General features: G+C 37.3%; 1 protein-coding gene across 1 annotated transcript in view; it reads right to left on the bottom strand.

Moving 5' to 3' along the window:
- Positions 1-17,238, bottom strand: part of SMARCC1 (SWI/SNF related BAF chromatin remodeling complex subunit C1) — a gene marked incomplete at both ends in the record, with an annotated part of 181,317 nt that overhangs the window by 144,141 nt on the left and 19,938 nt on the right. The window contains 3 exons of the mRNA XM_084247855.1: positions 4,693-4,762; positions 11,880-11,949; positions 13,793-13,885. Coding sequence (XP_084103981.1) covers positions 4,693-4,762; positions 11,880-11,949; positions 13,793-13,885 — 233 coding nt within the window. The remainder of the gene's footprint in view (positions 1-4,692; positions 4,763-11,879; positions 11,950-13,792; positions 13,886-17,238) is intronic.

Below are 17,238 nucleotides of genomic sequence, written 5' to 3'. Positions count from 1 at the left end.
CTAGCTCCATTTTCAAAACATGTCCAAAATTTTTTTTAAGATTTATTTATTTATTTATACAAGAACTGGGGTACAGGCCAGATGCATAGGAGGGTGAGAGGATTCACCAGAGACAGAGCGGGGAACAGAACAGGCAGGCTGATGAAAATACACTGCTGAGGGGAGCAGCAAGCAAGGCAGGAAAGGACAGCAGCACCATGTGGGACCCTCGCTGGCCGGCTGGGATCAAACCAGCACTGCAGAGGCTGCGGACAGCTTCACACCACTGCACTCAACCACCTGCGCCACCAGGGGAGGCCCAACATGTCCAGAATTTTTCACACATAGTGACCCTTTTGAAAACTAAGTCAGTCCACATCACTCCACTATTAAAAACTTCCAACTACTCTCACCTACATCAGAGAGAAAAATCAAAACCTTTACAGTGGCTTACGAAGGCCTTGCAATCTGGTCCTGTGACTGCTACTCTGATCCTATCTCCTGAAACATTTCCCACACAGGCTTTAGAAACATTCTTCAAATATACCAAATAGTGGCCACTTTATGCCCTTTATATATGCTCCTGACTACTTAGATATCCATTAAATCAATCCCTTATATCATCTTCACTTTAGTCTTTGCTGAAAGATTACCTTATCAGTGAGATTCACCCCATTCCTCTACAATTAACTTACCTACCAATTTAAAACTTAGTTAATGCTACTATATTGGCCAAAATTAGTAACCAAATCTAGTAATATTTAAATAAAATACACATATGGTGACAAGAACTGGGTTCTTTTAGCAATTACACAGAAGTTGGTTCAAAAGCATTTGAAGCAAGCATTTGAACATGTGTTTCAAAAAACACATGTGAACTAGAGAAAGAAGTTTCTTTGCCAACTAATTAACTCTACCAGGTAAAGCACTATAATAGTGAGAAAAAAATTATTTTTTTGAAAGACATTTTTAAAAAAGATTTTTAAAATTTATTTATGCATATAAAACTAGGTTATAGGCCAAAGGTGTGGGAGGTGAAAGGATTCACCAGAGACAGAGTAGGGAGCAGAAAAGGTAGATCTATTGAAATACACTGCTGAGGAGAGCAGCGGGCGAGACAGGAGAGGTCTGCTGTGCCATGTGGGTTAGCTCCCTGCCTGGGGATCAAACTTGTGCCACAGAGCTGCCAATCACTTGATAGTGCTGAGACTTTAACCCCTTGGCCACTAGGGAGGCCCCAAGAAAAAAATTTAAATCATATTCTTTTTAAAAGTCTTCAACAGAAAATGTTACGTTCTTATTAGAAGTGAATGCACAAACTATAGTTAATAAAGAAAGTAAATTAACAAAGAAGCCCTCTGAGAAGATAAGAACAGAGTTAGGCACTACTTCTTATATAGGCTAACATGTCTTACAATGTATTATAGAATTTATTTCAATGCTAATATTGTAGTTTGATAAATCTGAGTTTCCAGCTAAGTGTTTCGAAGGACAAACTAGTTTCCTATAGTAGTTCCTATATTATTGAATGGTTTGTTTTTTAAAGATTTATTTTTATTTATTTATGCATACAAACTTGCATACATACAAACATGCATACATACTGGCCTACATACTTCTGGTGTGTAGGCCAGAAGTGCAGGAGGTGAGAGGAGTCACCAGAGTGGGGAGCAGAACAGGTGGCTCTACTAAAATATACTGCTGAGGGGAGCAGCAGGTGAGACAGGAGAGGTCTGTTGTATCAAGTGGGCTAGTTCCCTGGCTGGAGGTGGGAGATAAAACTCATGCTGCAGTGACTGGTGATAGCTTGATAGTACTGAGACTTTAACTTGTGCACCACCAGAGAGGGGCCCTGAATGGTTTGTTTTAATGGTGCCAAAACCTACTTGAAACCTTGAGATTAGAAATGTTTTATAAAAAGTTTCATTTAAATGTTTTTATTTTGGGGGGCCTCCCTGGTGGTGCAAGGGGTAAGATGCAACCTATGAAGCAATATGCAGCCTCTGCAGCACGAGTTCGATCCCAGCCAGGGAGCTACCCACATGGTGCAGCAGACCTCTCCTGACTTGCCTGCTACTCAATCTGCCTGTTCTGTTCCCCGTTCTGTCTCTGGTGAATCCTCTCACCCCTACCCCGGACTTCTGGTCTGTACCCCAGTTCTTGTATGCATAAATAAATAAATCTTTAAAAAAAAAGTTATTTTTTTTAACTGTTAGTTCATCTGAGGTTGCAAATTATGTCTCAAAAGAAGCTGATTAGCAAATAGATTTAGGTCTGATTTGGGTCTAACTCAGCTTGTACTAAGACTGCGCACATACTCCTAAAATTTTGAACATATCTAAAAACGTATTTCCTTCATTAGAAATAAATATTTTTTTAAACAAGAACTTTTTTTTTTAAGGATTTATTTTTTATTTATACACTAGCTGAGGTACAGGCCCGAGGCACGAGAGTGTGAGAGGATTCACCAGAGACAGACTGGGGAGCAAAACAGGCAGACAGACCAAAAGCACTGCTGAGGGGAGCAGCAGGCACAACAGGAGAGGTCTGCCACGCCATGTGGGAATCTCCCTGATTGGCTAGGAATCGAACCCGTGCTACGGAGACTGCAGACAGCTTCAGAGAACTGTGCTCAACCTGTTGCGCCACGGGGAAGCCCAATTAGAAATAAATATTTACAGGGCCTCCGTGGTGGTGCAAGGGGTTAAGACGCAACTTATGAAGCTCTCCGCAGCCACTGCAGCACCAGTTCCATCCCCAGCCAGGGAGCTACCCACATGGCGCAGCAGATCTTCCTTTCTCGCCCGCTGCTCCCCTCAGCAGTGTATTTCAGTCAGTCCGCCTGTTCTGTTCCCCACTCTGTCTCTGGTATATCCTCTCACCCCCTGCACCTCTGGCCTGTACCCTAGTTCTTGTATGTATAAATAAAGAAATCTTAAAAAAAAAAAGAAAAGAAAACATACAAATAAAATAAAGTTATTCAGAGAACTTAAAACCTATGCACAACCAAAACTGGTCCAACCACTATGGAGAGCTGTGTGGAGATTTCTGGACCTACTAAACATAGAGCTTCCATATAATCCAGCAATTCCACTCCTAGGTATTTACCCAAAGGACACAGAAACATCAATTCCAAAGAGCACCTGCACTCCTATGTTTATAGCAGCACTCTTTACAATAGCTAAGCTTTGGAAACAACCCAAATGCCCAAAATTAGATGACCAGATCAAGAAGATGTGGTACATATACACCATGGAATATTACTCAGCGTTCAAAAAAGATAAACACATGCAATTTGCATCAACATGGATGGCGCTGGAAGGGATCATGCTCAGCGAAATAAGCCAGAAAGAAAAAGAAAAATACCAGATGGTCTCACTCATAGCAGGAATCTAGAAAACTTAAATAAGGGACCAGGAAAATGAATAACTATAAGAAAGTGAAAATCAAAATCAACAAACAACTATGAACCAGAGACACTCTATGGGGAGGTGGGGGGCGGGGAGAGGAGGGATTGGGGTCAAAATAAGGGGGTTGCAATTGTATGGGGAATATAAAAATAAAATTTATTTTAAAAAAATGGATTAAAAAAAAAAAACCTATGTACAACCAGACATCATAGGAATCAGATCAACTCTAGATCCAACTACCAATTTGAAGGAAATACAGAGAACAGAGAAACATATTCAAATACATAAAAAAAAAATTCTACAGCGTGATAAATACTATCGGACAAACTGGCTTCTTAAATAATACATTGCAAGATGGGATAGGGAAGAGAGAACTTATATTTTCAAAAAGTCTTAAGAAAGACATCACAACTAATCATAAGATGTGATTAATTCTAACAAATATCAATCAATAAATCAAACATTTATCATTTATATGACAATGTTGACAGAAAATTTCATTATGAATTTTGCTAATTTTTTAGGTTTCATAACGGTATTATTGCTTATAATTTAAAAATGAATTCTTATCTTTTCGAAATATATATTGAAATGTTTATTATTGAAGTATGTTTGAAAATTTTCCCCAACAATATGGAGAGGTTAGAAGTACATATGGATACAGGTAAAAAGACACTGGTCTGACATGAAGAATCTGTAATGGAGATTCTCCCCTTGACAAAATAATAGTGAAATTAACACTTAGGCAACTCCACGGGAGATTATTATTTAAGATGAAATACTTGGAAGATTATCTCTATTCCTAAATCCTTTATGTAAGCATAAGATTAACTAAAGGAAGATCACTAACATATAGTTCTATTATTTGCTTAAATAGTAATACACAGTATTTTTTATATATGAAAATAACAACACCACTAAAGAAAATTTTTGCCAAGAAGAAAACTTCACTTTAGACATAAAATAATTTCATCTTAATAGCATGTTATAAATAGTTAAAAAAAAAAAAAACTAGGCATAAAGTACTAGGGAGAAAAATTAATTTCTAGAAAGAAACCTAAATAAGCCGTCAAATACTATATTGAAGGATTTGTTTTGGCAAATGCAACAAAGATCAGTTTATTAAGATAAAGGCATGTAAACTCATAGAATTCTATAACTTAATAAAGAAAATAAGAAAAGATTCCAAAGAGCAAAAGCAATGACTAGAACAAATCATCAAAACTGTTACTATTCATAAAGAATAACTGGTTTTACACTGATAAAAATCTGTGAACCAGATCTCAGGACACATGATTATTACCTGTCTGGGTAAAACCCCCAATGCACTAACACTTGCTTGTCTTTTTTCATCACTGGTCTCAACCATTCTTCTAAAAAGGAAAAAGAAAATACTTTAGTCAAGCTCATATAGTAAGTGATTAAAGTTAGATTTAATTTCTACTTATACTTCTGACTCATGAATAAGCCAAAAAAGAAAAAAAAAAAGGTTAAAAAAATTTTCTCTTAATTGAACATTATTTACTATAGTAAGGCAAACTTTTTCAGCTTCCATATTCAGATCTACTTGATTCTAGGCTTATTATCCAGTACTCTTGACCAAAACTATCCAATGCAGTAAAATACACCTCCCCTACTTACCTGCCTGTTTCTCTCTAGTTTCACCGAAATCAAAACCATTGTTACTACTACTGCCTCATTTCCCATGTAGAACCTCTCCTCCCTTTTCCTTTGACTTGGTTATCACTATATATTCTTAAAGGTGGAAATCAAGCTTCATCCTTGCTGAAAGCTTTATCAACCTCACAGCAAATACTCTTTCTTGAGATTCATTTCCTTTGGTATCCTCCAAGACTTAATACTATTATATCAAAGCTTTTACCAATGCAATTTTTGTCTCATCTGTTATTTCAGCCCTCCCAACTAGAAGATAAGCAATTGTTTAAGGTACATATTTTAATGTCAAATTTCCTTACCAAAGATAGGTTCAAATTTATATAAGCAAATGACTCCTATTGATTTAAATCATAATTGAATTACATCTATATTTTAGCCCTTGTTATGATGCACTTCTCTGGTGGTCTAAATTTAGCTTCAAAAGGGCCTCCCCGGTGGCACAGCGGTTGAGCGCTGGGTTGCGAAGCTGCCCGCGGCCTCTGCGGCGCCGCTTCGATCCCCGGCTGCTCCCCGGCCACCGGAGGAGGGTCCCACATGGCGCGCAGACCTCTCCTGCCGCCCGCTGCTCCCCTCAGCAGTGTACTTCGGTCCTTCTGCCTGCTCTGCTCCCTGCTCTGGCTCTGGTGAATTCTCTCACCCTCCCGTGCTTCTGACTGTACCCAGTGCATGTATAAACAAACAAACAAACACACAAACAAACAAATAAATAACATGCCTCTATAAAAAAAAAAAAACTAAAAAAAATAAAAATAAAAAAATAAATTTAGCTTCAAAAACCTGCTGCTAGTAGTAAGAGAGAACCAATGCCCATTGAACCCAAGAGGCAACAAGAGGCAAACAACTAAGTTTGGCTTTACAATGTCAATTTCAACATAATTAAGGTGATGATGCCTACATGCTTATATTCTTTTTTAAGCATCACACTTCTCACCTTACCATCTTGAAAGAAAATGAAAATAGAAGAAATTGGGCCCTGTTCCTTAGCCTAATATCCCAAAATGGTCAAAGAAAAAGTAAGGGGAGGCTAATGGGCTTTCAGAAATCACTTTGTATTTCAGAGTACTAACTCTATCTTCAAATATTGTGCATCTTTAAGAGATAAAGAAAAAAGGCTAGCCATCCTATCAACAGCTGACTTTGAAAGAGATTGTGGCCTTTGAAAATTTTCCCAGTAGCAAAAACAACAAGTTATCCCAGAGATGATCAAAAGCTACACAGGAACGACAAAAAGCCACAACAATACTATGAAGAAAAATTATTCCAGAATTAGAATATATAAATAGCTATTAATAATTCAACAAGAAGGTATATAAACCAACTTTAAAAAATGGGAGAAGACTCTGAACAGACACTTCTCCAAAGAAAATATACAGATGACCTACAGCACATAATGCCTGACATTGTTAACAGAGACATGCAAAATCAAAACCACAAAGAGATATTTTTTTAACACCCACCAGGATGACCAATTCAAAAAACAAAACCAGGGCTGCCCCTGGTGGCGCAGGCGGTTGAGCGCCGTGCTGTGAAGCTGCCCACAGCCTCTGTAGCGCCAGTTTGATCCCAGTCAGCCAGCAAGTGTTCCACATGGTGAGGCAGACCTCTCCTGTCTCGCCCGCTACTCCCTTAAGCAGTGTATTTCGTCAGTCTGCCTGTTCTGTTCCCCACTCTGTCTCTGGTGAATCCTCTTGCCCTCCCATACATCTGGTCTGTACGCTGGTTCATGCATAAATCAATAAATAAATCTTAAAAAAAAAAAAAAACTTAAAAAACAAAACAAAACAAAACAAAGCCACAAATAAAAAGTATTGATGAATATGTTGAAAAAATGGTATCTTCATAAATGATGGGCTCTTAAGCTGTATAACCCACTTTGGAGAACATGGTGGCAGCATCTCAAAATGTTAACAAAACATAATTACCAGTATGACTCAGCAATTCAATGCCTAAGTAATAAACACAAGTAAACTGGAAGCATTTGCCCACACAATAACTTGTATACAAATGATTATAATGGTACTGTTTATAAATAAATATCCCTCAAGTTTTGACAGGCTATACAAAAGAGGGTATAAATAAGTAACCATAAAATGGATTATTATTTGGCCATAAAAGGAATTATGTATTGTGACAGAATAGGAACCCCCCCAGACCTTGTTCTACTATAGACATCTCAGATTAACAATATAGTGTCCAGAAAATTTTTATGAGAACCCTAAAAACCAATTAAGAATTCACAGTACCAGGGCCTCCCCTGGTGGCGCAGCGGTTGAGCGCTGGGCTGCAAAGCTGCTTGCAGCATTTGCAGCACCGCTTTGATCCCTGGCCACCGGCGAGGGTCCCACATGGCGCGACAGATCTCTCCTGCCATGCCCGCTGCTCCCCTCAGCTGTGTATTTCATTATTCTGCCTGTTCTGTTCCCTGCTCTGGCTCTGGTGAATTGTCTCACCCTCCCGTGCTTCTGACTGTACCCAGCGCTTGTATAAATAAATAAATAAATAAATAAATAAATAAATAAATAAATAAGTCTTAGGAAAAAAAATTCACAATACCCAGACAAGTTCAAAGTCAGCAATAGCTGCATTGAAACAATAAGAAAAGCCCTTTAACATCACCCATGAAACAAGTTTCTTCCAAGTCAGCAAGGCTAAGTGGGATAACAAGGAAAGCTCAGCTTATAGCTGCTTTCTTAGGCTGAAAAGAGAACCATGAGGGTGTGTCCAATTTGGAACTTTTCAGAGGCTGACTAAGGAACTTGTTTGTTTCACCTGACTCAGAGAACTGATGGAATTGGCATACTTTGGATGCCGGGTAACCATGGAGAACAAGAGCTCGGCAGCTTATAGCACCAGAGAACCATCAGTGCTACCAAGACTGATTCAGCTCTGTGCAATCAGGAAAAAGCACTCCAGATTCCAATTTCTCCTTTGATGAGGAAAATGTTGACTATAATATGCATCCAATGCTGGCTTTTAAGGGGAGTTGGCTAAAAAACAAGTTTCTGTCTCAACTGATCAGAAGGTGATGAGAAACCAACATACTCTGGAAGCATGGGCACTGTAGAAATCAAAAGAAAGTTCAGTGTCTTGTTGCAACAACAGAGAACTTGTAGTAAAGCAGACAGACAGCAGAAAGAGCAAGACATTACAAGTTCCCTGAAAAGAGAAATGAGTAAACCTCCTTAATAGGGAAATTACATACACAAGCCCAGCGAAGATGTATCCCTAGAAACCTTTTGAGGGATATCAGAGTTCATTAATGAAAGTCGTATCATAAATACTAAGTAAGAGTGATGGCTATTTTTTCTCTTCAAATAAACAAAACAGCAGAAAATAAACTTTCTTTTTCAAAAGAATAAACAAAAGAGGGCCTTCCTGGTGGCCTATGGGTTAAGTCTCAGCACCATCACCTTTATGGCCTGAGTTTGATCCCTGCCCAGGAAACTACCCCACATATGGGACAGAACTCTCCCATCTCGCCTGCTGCACCCTTACCAGTTGTATTTCAGTGTATCTGCCTGTTCCGCTCCCCACTCTGTCTCTGATGAATCCTTTCACCCCCAACACCTCTGGCCTACACCCCAGTTCTTTCATGCAAAAGAATAAAAATGAAAGAAAGAAAGAACAAAAAAGCAGAAAATAAACTCTTTCTTAAAAGAGGAAAGTAGCTGAATCAAAGGAACAAATGAATCTAGAAAACTAAAGAAACAAAGATCTATGAATTACCTGACAAATTCAAAATACGCGTTTTAAAGAGTAACATTGCAGGCCTCCCTGGTGGCGTAGTGGTTGAATGCTGGGCTATGAAGCTGCCCGCAGCCTCTGCAGCACCAGTTCAATCCCTGGCCACCAGCGAGGGTCCCACATGGTGTACAGACCTCTCCTGCCGCCCGCTGCTCCCCTCAGCAGTGTGCTTTGGTCCTTCTGCCTGCTCTGCTCCCCGCTCTGGCTCTGGTGAATTCTCTCACCCTCCCGCGCTTCTGACTGTACCCAGTGCTTGTATAAATAAATAAATCTTAAAACACTTTTTTAGGAAAATAATATATGAACAAAATGAAAATATCAACAAAAAAACAGAAACTGTTAAAAAAAAAAAAGCGCAAAACAGAAATTCTGGAGTTGAAGAATGTATCTGAACTGAAAAATTCACCAGCGGTTAAAACATCAAATGTAACCAATCAGAAGAAAGAATCAGCTAACTCAAAGGGTCACCATCTGAAACTGAGTCTGAAGAACAGAAAGGAGAAAAAAAAAAAAAAAGAACACGGAAGAAAGCCTGAGAGACTTATCTATTCATCTGAATAATTTCAGTAAGATTTCATGTGTTTTCCCCTTCTAATTATTATCTCTAGGGTTTTTTTTTAAGTTTTATTTTCATCTAAGAGAACACACATTTTTTCTCTCACTAAGCAATTTAGAGCTTCCCAAAGGGTCTGATTAGTCTCTTTATATTATACATTCTGCAAATCTGTTTCCAGGCAAATTTTCCTAATATATCCACAAATGCACAGTTCTCTTCACCAAAATCATCAATACTGTCTGCCTGCTCGCTCTCCCTCATCCTACAAATAAATAAAGCTCTTTAAACTAGAACTCTTGTCCTCTATCTGCCCACCCTTACCTTCCACAATCTTGAGTCACTCGTGCATACTTTGCCATTTGCTTTTCCTCAAATTTCAGACATTTATTACCTCTATGTTTTTTGCTCATTTGGTAGCCCCCTCCTAGGCATGTCCTACTCCAAATTGTATTAATATCTTAAGGCCCTTAATATCTTAATACCATCTACTATTTTAACTAATACTAATAGAATGTATACTGCATTTTGGGGGGGGGGTTTACAGCACAGTTTTTAATGTCTTGTGGTTGGTATTGTTATCATCTACACATTTACCCAGCACAGGGCATCACTGAAGGTCAACAGTTATCTGAGAGTCAGTTACTCTAAGGTAATCCTACAGTGTGCAGAATCATGTTTATATTTAAAAAAAAAAACCTTCTATATATTAAAAATCAAATTTAAATGTTGTTCTGAACTGCTCTTTTCTAACAATTACTACTGACAAAGCAATTTAAATATGTAGTAAACCAGATTGTGTTAAATAAAGGAGGAAAAAAAACTAGGATGAATTACAAAAATTACTAAGTTGATAGTTCAAATTATCTATAAAGGGCAATTTTTTCAAAAAAGTTTCCAACCTGAAAGTTTTATACCAGCCTTCTTATAGAAATAGCAAGTAAGGGTCAGTATTCTAACATATACAGTATCCACCACCTCCACCTAGTGGAAATTTGTTGTTATTATCTAAGAGGATAAAGAGTGAAAACAGGAGAGGCAGAGAGAGGTTTCTCCTATTATAAAAGTACAATAACAGTTAAAATTATGACTTACAAATAAAACCAAACTTTCTGCTATAAACTCATTATAAAAAGATCTAACTATGATAGTTAAAAATAAAACTAGAGATAGGTGCAAGACTTCATGAAATTGGGTAAGGCAATGGTTTCTTAGATGTGACACCAAAGGAACAAGCAATCAAACAAAAACAAAAAACAAACCCCACAAAAGTAACCCTTGTATAATCACTTTTACCATCTGAAGGATTTTTACCCATGTCTCCCCTTTCATCCTCAACATTATTTGTTCTTTTTTTCTGCATTTATTTGCAGCTGGATTTTAAGAGCTTTATTAGTCTTTTCTAAAAACCATTTCTGCTACTGCTGAGTATCTTGCTTTTGTATATTTTCTGCTTCATTTTTGCTTTTTATTTCTAATTTTCATCTTAATTTACCATTAATTTTCTAATTTCTGAAGAGAGATGTCTAGATCACTGATTTTTCCAGTATTCTTTCCTAACATGCACACTTAAATAAATTTCCCTCTGGGGATAGTTTCAACTGCATCCTATAAAATTTAATGTTCTTGTCCTTTATTACTTGTTTAATAATTATTCAGTTCCAAAGATTTTCTACTTTCATTCTAATTTCTTCTTTGACTCATACATTATTTAGCAACATATTCCCTAATTTCTAAGGATATGAGGAGGCACTGCCTGTTCTTTTTTGTTACTAATTTCTAGCCTAACCTCAATGGTGAGAAAAATAATCAGAGCAGGTTAATTAGCCATTAAAATATGAAATAATTTGGTATTTTATATAGATGTCCTGTAGATATTAAAGTGCTTATCAGGAGATTGATCTCTATAGGAGATCTAGTGATAGTTCTCTAAATTAGTTAATTGTTACCCAAATTCCCAAACTATGATAGAAAGGTTAAGCACAAATCAATTTGCATAGGTTTGATAAACTTTTGCCACTAATGAACTTCCAGGACAGCAGAATTGAAGATTAGAATCTGAACCTTAAAATTCTCCAAACTACTATACTGCTACAGAGTCATGTTTAACAGTCAGTAAGCCACCCTCCCCAGAGGATGTTCTTCTATCTTGCAATGTCTCTTAATTTTTAGTACAGAAGAGACATAGTAAAGAGGAACAAAGTTAATACATAAGGAGTATGCCTAGACAATACCCACATGATGGATACCAACAAAGAAAGAACAAAACATACCCCTTCCTCCCCAATGATTCTAATCTACAATGATTAGAAACTTGGACATCACAGAATTAGTCTGCTTAGTCCAATTCAGGAAAAGAAAAAACAAAAAAGAAAATTATCAATTTAAATAATCTCTGAAATTTAATATTTGAAAGTCTTTTTCAAAAACCTGCTTTGTTATTTAAACCTCTGCAAATATAACTTAAAATCTAGTGATGTATGAGTTCATTAGTTCACAAACAAAACCCAACTTACCATCCTCTTGTGAGGAAGGATATGGATAAATGTGGTGGGAAGCTTTAGACTTTTCATCAGTAAATGTCCCCTGGAAAGCAAGTGAACAAATAATGTAAAAATAAAGCACGCGGCAAACAATATCAGATATCAGATGCAAATTGTCAAAGAACTATAAAATCATTATTTTACTTATATTTTTAAGAGTATTATTTTAATAGCTTGCTACTTTTAGTCAAGGAAAGGAACAGTGACTAGTAAGAACAAAATTAATGTCTAGACACAGTTCATAGTGTTGTATAGAAAACCAATGTAAGTACCTGTTAGTTAATTTTCTATGTATCTCTTTCTAGGTAATCTTATCAATAATATGGGTACCTATAAGTAATTCTAAAAGCTACTCCAAAGTCATCACAAATTATCCTTACTATTTGAAGTGAATCAATGCAGTAATATGGGCATGAGCGATAATCTGGGGCAACATTCATACTGGACTGACATTTGACTCGGCTCTAGAATATATTTAAAGCTATTGTTGCTATAAGGATGTATTAGAATAGTGGATGATATAAATGGAATCATCAAATTCTAGCTAGGTTCCAGCTGTTTCCAACCAGAGGAAAATTCTAAATTTTAGGGCTATATAAAGAAGAATTACACATCAAGTAAAGCAAGGAATTCTCTCAATCACTAGAAGAAGCGTTTGAGCTCGCTTTGCTCTCTGGAACCCAGAGAGGCCTGAGTTTGAAGCTCAATTCTACCATTTACTAACTGCATAATATGGAACAAGTATCCAGGTTTTTATGCTTCGGTTGTCTGTGAAATGGAATGGATAACATGTATTTCATAAGAATGTTGTTAGGACTAATAGATGCAATGAGCTAAGAACAGCAACAGACACATTTTAAGTGCTCATTTTAAATGCCTGAGCAAGGCTGGTTATAGTATTCAATAACAGCACTATTATTAGTTTATACGGTCTCTTCTCAGTTCTATAAAACCAGGAAGGCCTTTATATACCTCTGGAAGTTATCCTTAGAAAACAATCAATGAGTGAGTCCTATTTCCTATGAAATATGGCAGCTAATTTTCCAGAACATACTGGAGGGAAATAAATAAATTTTCTTTCTGCATGACTTGGTAGCAGTAAGAGTAAGTAATATCAGTTTGAAGGGAATAACCAGCAGGTTAATTTGTTCCATTTCTGCCTTATGAGAGTCCACCCGTAACTAAGCTTGAAAGAGAAAAGAAAGTTAAGTGATTTGTTCAAAGCAATACTGTTTGTAAGCAGAGGAATTAGATTCCAGACAACACAATTATAACACCTTTCTCTTTGGCAGGGATGGCTTTCATAAGAAAAAGAACATATACTAAATCTCTCATTGTAATAATCAGCATTAGAAACTTTTAGCTTTAAATGCTAAACATAATTCAACTAGCATTCTCTCCTGCAGCAGAAAAATATTTCATGTAGCTTCTTAAGTAACCCTAAGGATTGATAAAATTTTTTCACTCAAATAAAGTTAAGTCAGAAAATTATCTTCTACCTGGATCTCCTCGGCTACTTCCCCATGACATGGGTTTGCTTACAGTTTAGCCACATAAGGATACAAGACAACATATGGTAAATATCCAAGATCTTAGCCTAAGGTCTCTTTGCAGTTCTATAAAACCACTGCTGAGGGGAGAAGTGGGCGAGACAGGAGAGGTCTGCTTCACCATGTGAGGTTAAAGGACAGAAATGAGGATGTCAACTGTACCTCAATAATGCTACTGGAAAATGATACTTTAGGTTAAGAACTGGGAATGAAAAGGAAAACACTGTAAGAATGCAAGAGAGAAAACTTTTATTTATTTAGTGTAGATATATATATAAATCTAAAGAAACTATGAATAAAATTTGTAAAACGCTTACTACAGAATGGGTCTATTACCTGATGTCTTTTGATGATGTCTTTCAATTTGTTGGCCAACTTCAGATCAATGTCTGGAATGAGGTAGATATTAGGTCTGGTCAGACAATTGCTCTGAGGAAGAAAGAACAGATTTCTGGAATTCTCTTGGTTTTGAAATAATGTCATTTTATGTATTACCCTAATAGCAAAAGTTAGCACTCAAAGTCATATTGCCTAAAATAAGTTCTCTTTGGTACAGAATAGAACTCTCTCTCTTTTTTTTTAAGATTTATTTTTATTTATTTATGTGTACAAGAACTGGTGTGTAGGCCAGAAGTACGGGGGAAGGGGGGCGGTGAGAGGATTCACCAGAGACACAGATAGAACATGCAGATTCACTGAAATACACTGCTGAGGGGAGCAGTGGGCGAGACAGGAGGGGTCTGCTGCACCATGTGGGTTAGCTCCCTGGCTGTGGATTGAACCCATGCCACAGTGTCTGACAATAGCTTGACAGTGCTGAGACTTAACCCTTTGCACCACCAGGGAGGCCCCCAGAATATGTCTTATTGCAATATAAAAACTAGGTGTTCACACCACTATCAACAATGGATAGATCAACGAGACAAAAAACAAGAACACTAAAGTTCTAAATAAGGATCTAGACCTCATGGGCTTAACAGACATCTACAGAACACTAAACCCAAAAAAATCTGAGTACACATTTTTCTCAAGTGCACACGGATCATTCTCCAGGATCAATCACACACTGGGACAGAAGACAAACATGGACAGATACACCAAGACTGAAATCTTACCAACCATCTTCTCTGACCATGAAGGCATCAAACTAGAAATAAAAAGAAGGCAAGGAACCCTCCTGCCTCATGGAGATTGAAACCCACACTACTGGAAGACCACTGTACTAATGAGGAGATCAAAGAAGAAATTAAAAAATACTTTGAGCTGAATGACAAGGATGACACCAATTTCCTAAATGTATGGGAAGCAGCAAAAGCAGTAATAAGAGGAAAATATATAGTAATACCAAGCTCACATCAAGAAATAAGAAAGAACTCAAAGAAACAACCTAATCTTACATCCCAAAGAACTAGAAAAAGAACAAAAAAACCCTAAAACCAGTAGAAGAAAGGAAACAATAAAAATCAAAGCAGAAATAGGGCCTCCCCGGTGGCGCAGCGGTTGAGCGCTGGGTTGCGAAACTGCGCGCGGCCTCTGCGGCGCCGGTTCGATCCCCGGCTGCTCCCCGGCCACCAGAGGAGGGTCCCACATGGCGTGCAGACCTCTCCTGCCGCCCGCTGCTCCCCTCAGCAGTGTACTTCGGTCCTTCTGCCTGCTCTGCTCCCCGCTCTGGCTCTGGTGAATTCTCTCACCCTCCCGCGCTTCTGACTGTACCCAGTGCATGTATAAGCAAAACAAACAAACAAACCAGCAAACAAATAAATAAAGCATGCCTCTCTAAAAAAAAAAAAAAAAAAAAAAAAAAAAAAAAAAATCAAAGCAGAAATAAATGAAATCGAAACTAAAAAAAGAAAAAATCCAAAAGATCAATAAAACCAAAAGTTGGTTCTTCAAAAAAATAAACAAACAAACCCTTAGCAAGGCTCACAATGGAAAAACAGGAGAAAGCACAAATAAATAGGATCACAAATGAAAGAGGAGAAATCACAAGACACAGCAGAAATTAAAAGAATCAGAAACTACTATGAACAGTTATATGCAAACAAAAACCAACTCAAAATGGATTAATGAACTAGACGTAAGATTTGAAACCATAAAATACATAGAAGAAAATACAGGCGAAACACTACATGATATACACCTCAGTAACATCTTTAAAGACTCATCACCCAAAGCAGTAATAGTGAAGGCAAAGATAAACAGCTGGGACCACATCAATTAAAGAGCTTTTGTACAGCAAAAGAGACAGTAACCAAAACAAATAGACACCCCACTGACTGGGAGGAAAATTTTGCACACAACACTAATGATAAAGGACTGGTCACAAAAATCTACAAAGAGCTGATGAGACTCACAAAAACAAAGTAAATAATCCAGTCAAAAATGGGCAGAAGAGCTAAAAAGAAATTTCTCCAAAGAGGAAATGCAAATGGCCAACAGGCATATGAAAAAATGCTCAACATCACTTGTAATTAGGGAAATGCAAATCAAAACTACAATGAGATACCATCTTACACCAGTGAGAACAGCACATATTAAACTAACTAGCAACAGCAAACGTTGGCAAGGATGTAGAGAAAAAGGAACTCTCCTACACTGCTGGTGGGAATGCAAACTGGTCCAACAACTATGGAAAGCTGTGTGGAGATTCCTCAACCTGCTAAAAATGGAGCTGCCATATGATCCAGCAATTCCACTTCTGGGTATTTACTCAGAGGACACAGAAACATTAATTCCAAAGGGCACCTGCACTCCTATGTTTATAGCAGCACTATTTACAGTAGCTTTAAGATATGGAAACAACCCAAATGCCCAAAAATAGATGACTGGATCAAGAAGATGTGGTACATATACACAATGGAATATTACTCAGCAATCAAAAAAGATAAACTCATGGAATTTGCAGCAACATGGATGGAGCTGGAAGGGATCATGCTCAGCGAAATAAACCAGAAAGAAAAAGAAAAATATCAGACGGTCTCACTCATAGCAGGAATTTAGAAAACATAAATAAGGGACCAGGAAAAAACCTAATTATAATAAAGTAAAAATCAAAATCAACAAGCAACTATAAACCAGAGACACATGGGAGGTGGAGGGGAAGAGGAGGGAGTGGGATCAAAACAAGGGGGATGGGAATTGTATGGGGACTATAACCAAGATGAAAATGCATACATTGTGAAAAATGATGTAAAAATTGTATAAAATTGAATAAATAAATAAAACTAGGCGTTCAGCAGGCTATCCCCAGTGTCCTCGGCAGTACAGTACATTTAGACATAAAATGCTCAGAATCATAACCTAATGAAGTATCATCTTTTTCATTAAAATACTCTATTGACATATTAATCTTCCTAGTCAATTTTACCTGAACTTGCCCTTTTTTAAACTTTTATTTAAGTCTGATGTAGTGCTTTTTTTATTGAGGTAGGAAGGGAAGGGGTGTGTGCCCATTTTGAAGCTTCATGTGAATTAAAAAAAAAAAAAGGCTGGATTAAAGCTTTTCCCCCGTGTCTAAGCATACAAATAACCAGTGATTACAAGACGGATGTGAACTTCCCAAAACACCACCAAAAATCAACCAACAACCAAAAACAAAATAAAAACCAGTCATTTCTCTAGTTAACAATCCATAAAGCAAGTTTCAGGCATTAAGTTAACAATAATGCCTAGTTAAATTTTTGCCAAATGCCTCTCCACAGGAAGATTATCTCAATAATCATCAAGAATTATCTATCAATAAAAATACTATGAAAGAAAATTAACTGCTCTCTCCTCCAGAT

Source organism: Talpa europaea (assembly GCF_964194135.1).
Source record: "Talpa europaea genome assembly, chromosome: 11".
NCBI lineage: Eukaryota > Metazoa > Chordata > Mammalia > Eulipotyphla > Talpidae > Talpa > Talpa europaea.
Note: the sequence above shows the minus strand (reverse complement) of the source record. Positions and strands in the feature narration are given on the sequence as shown.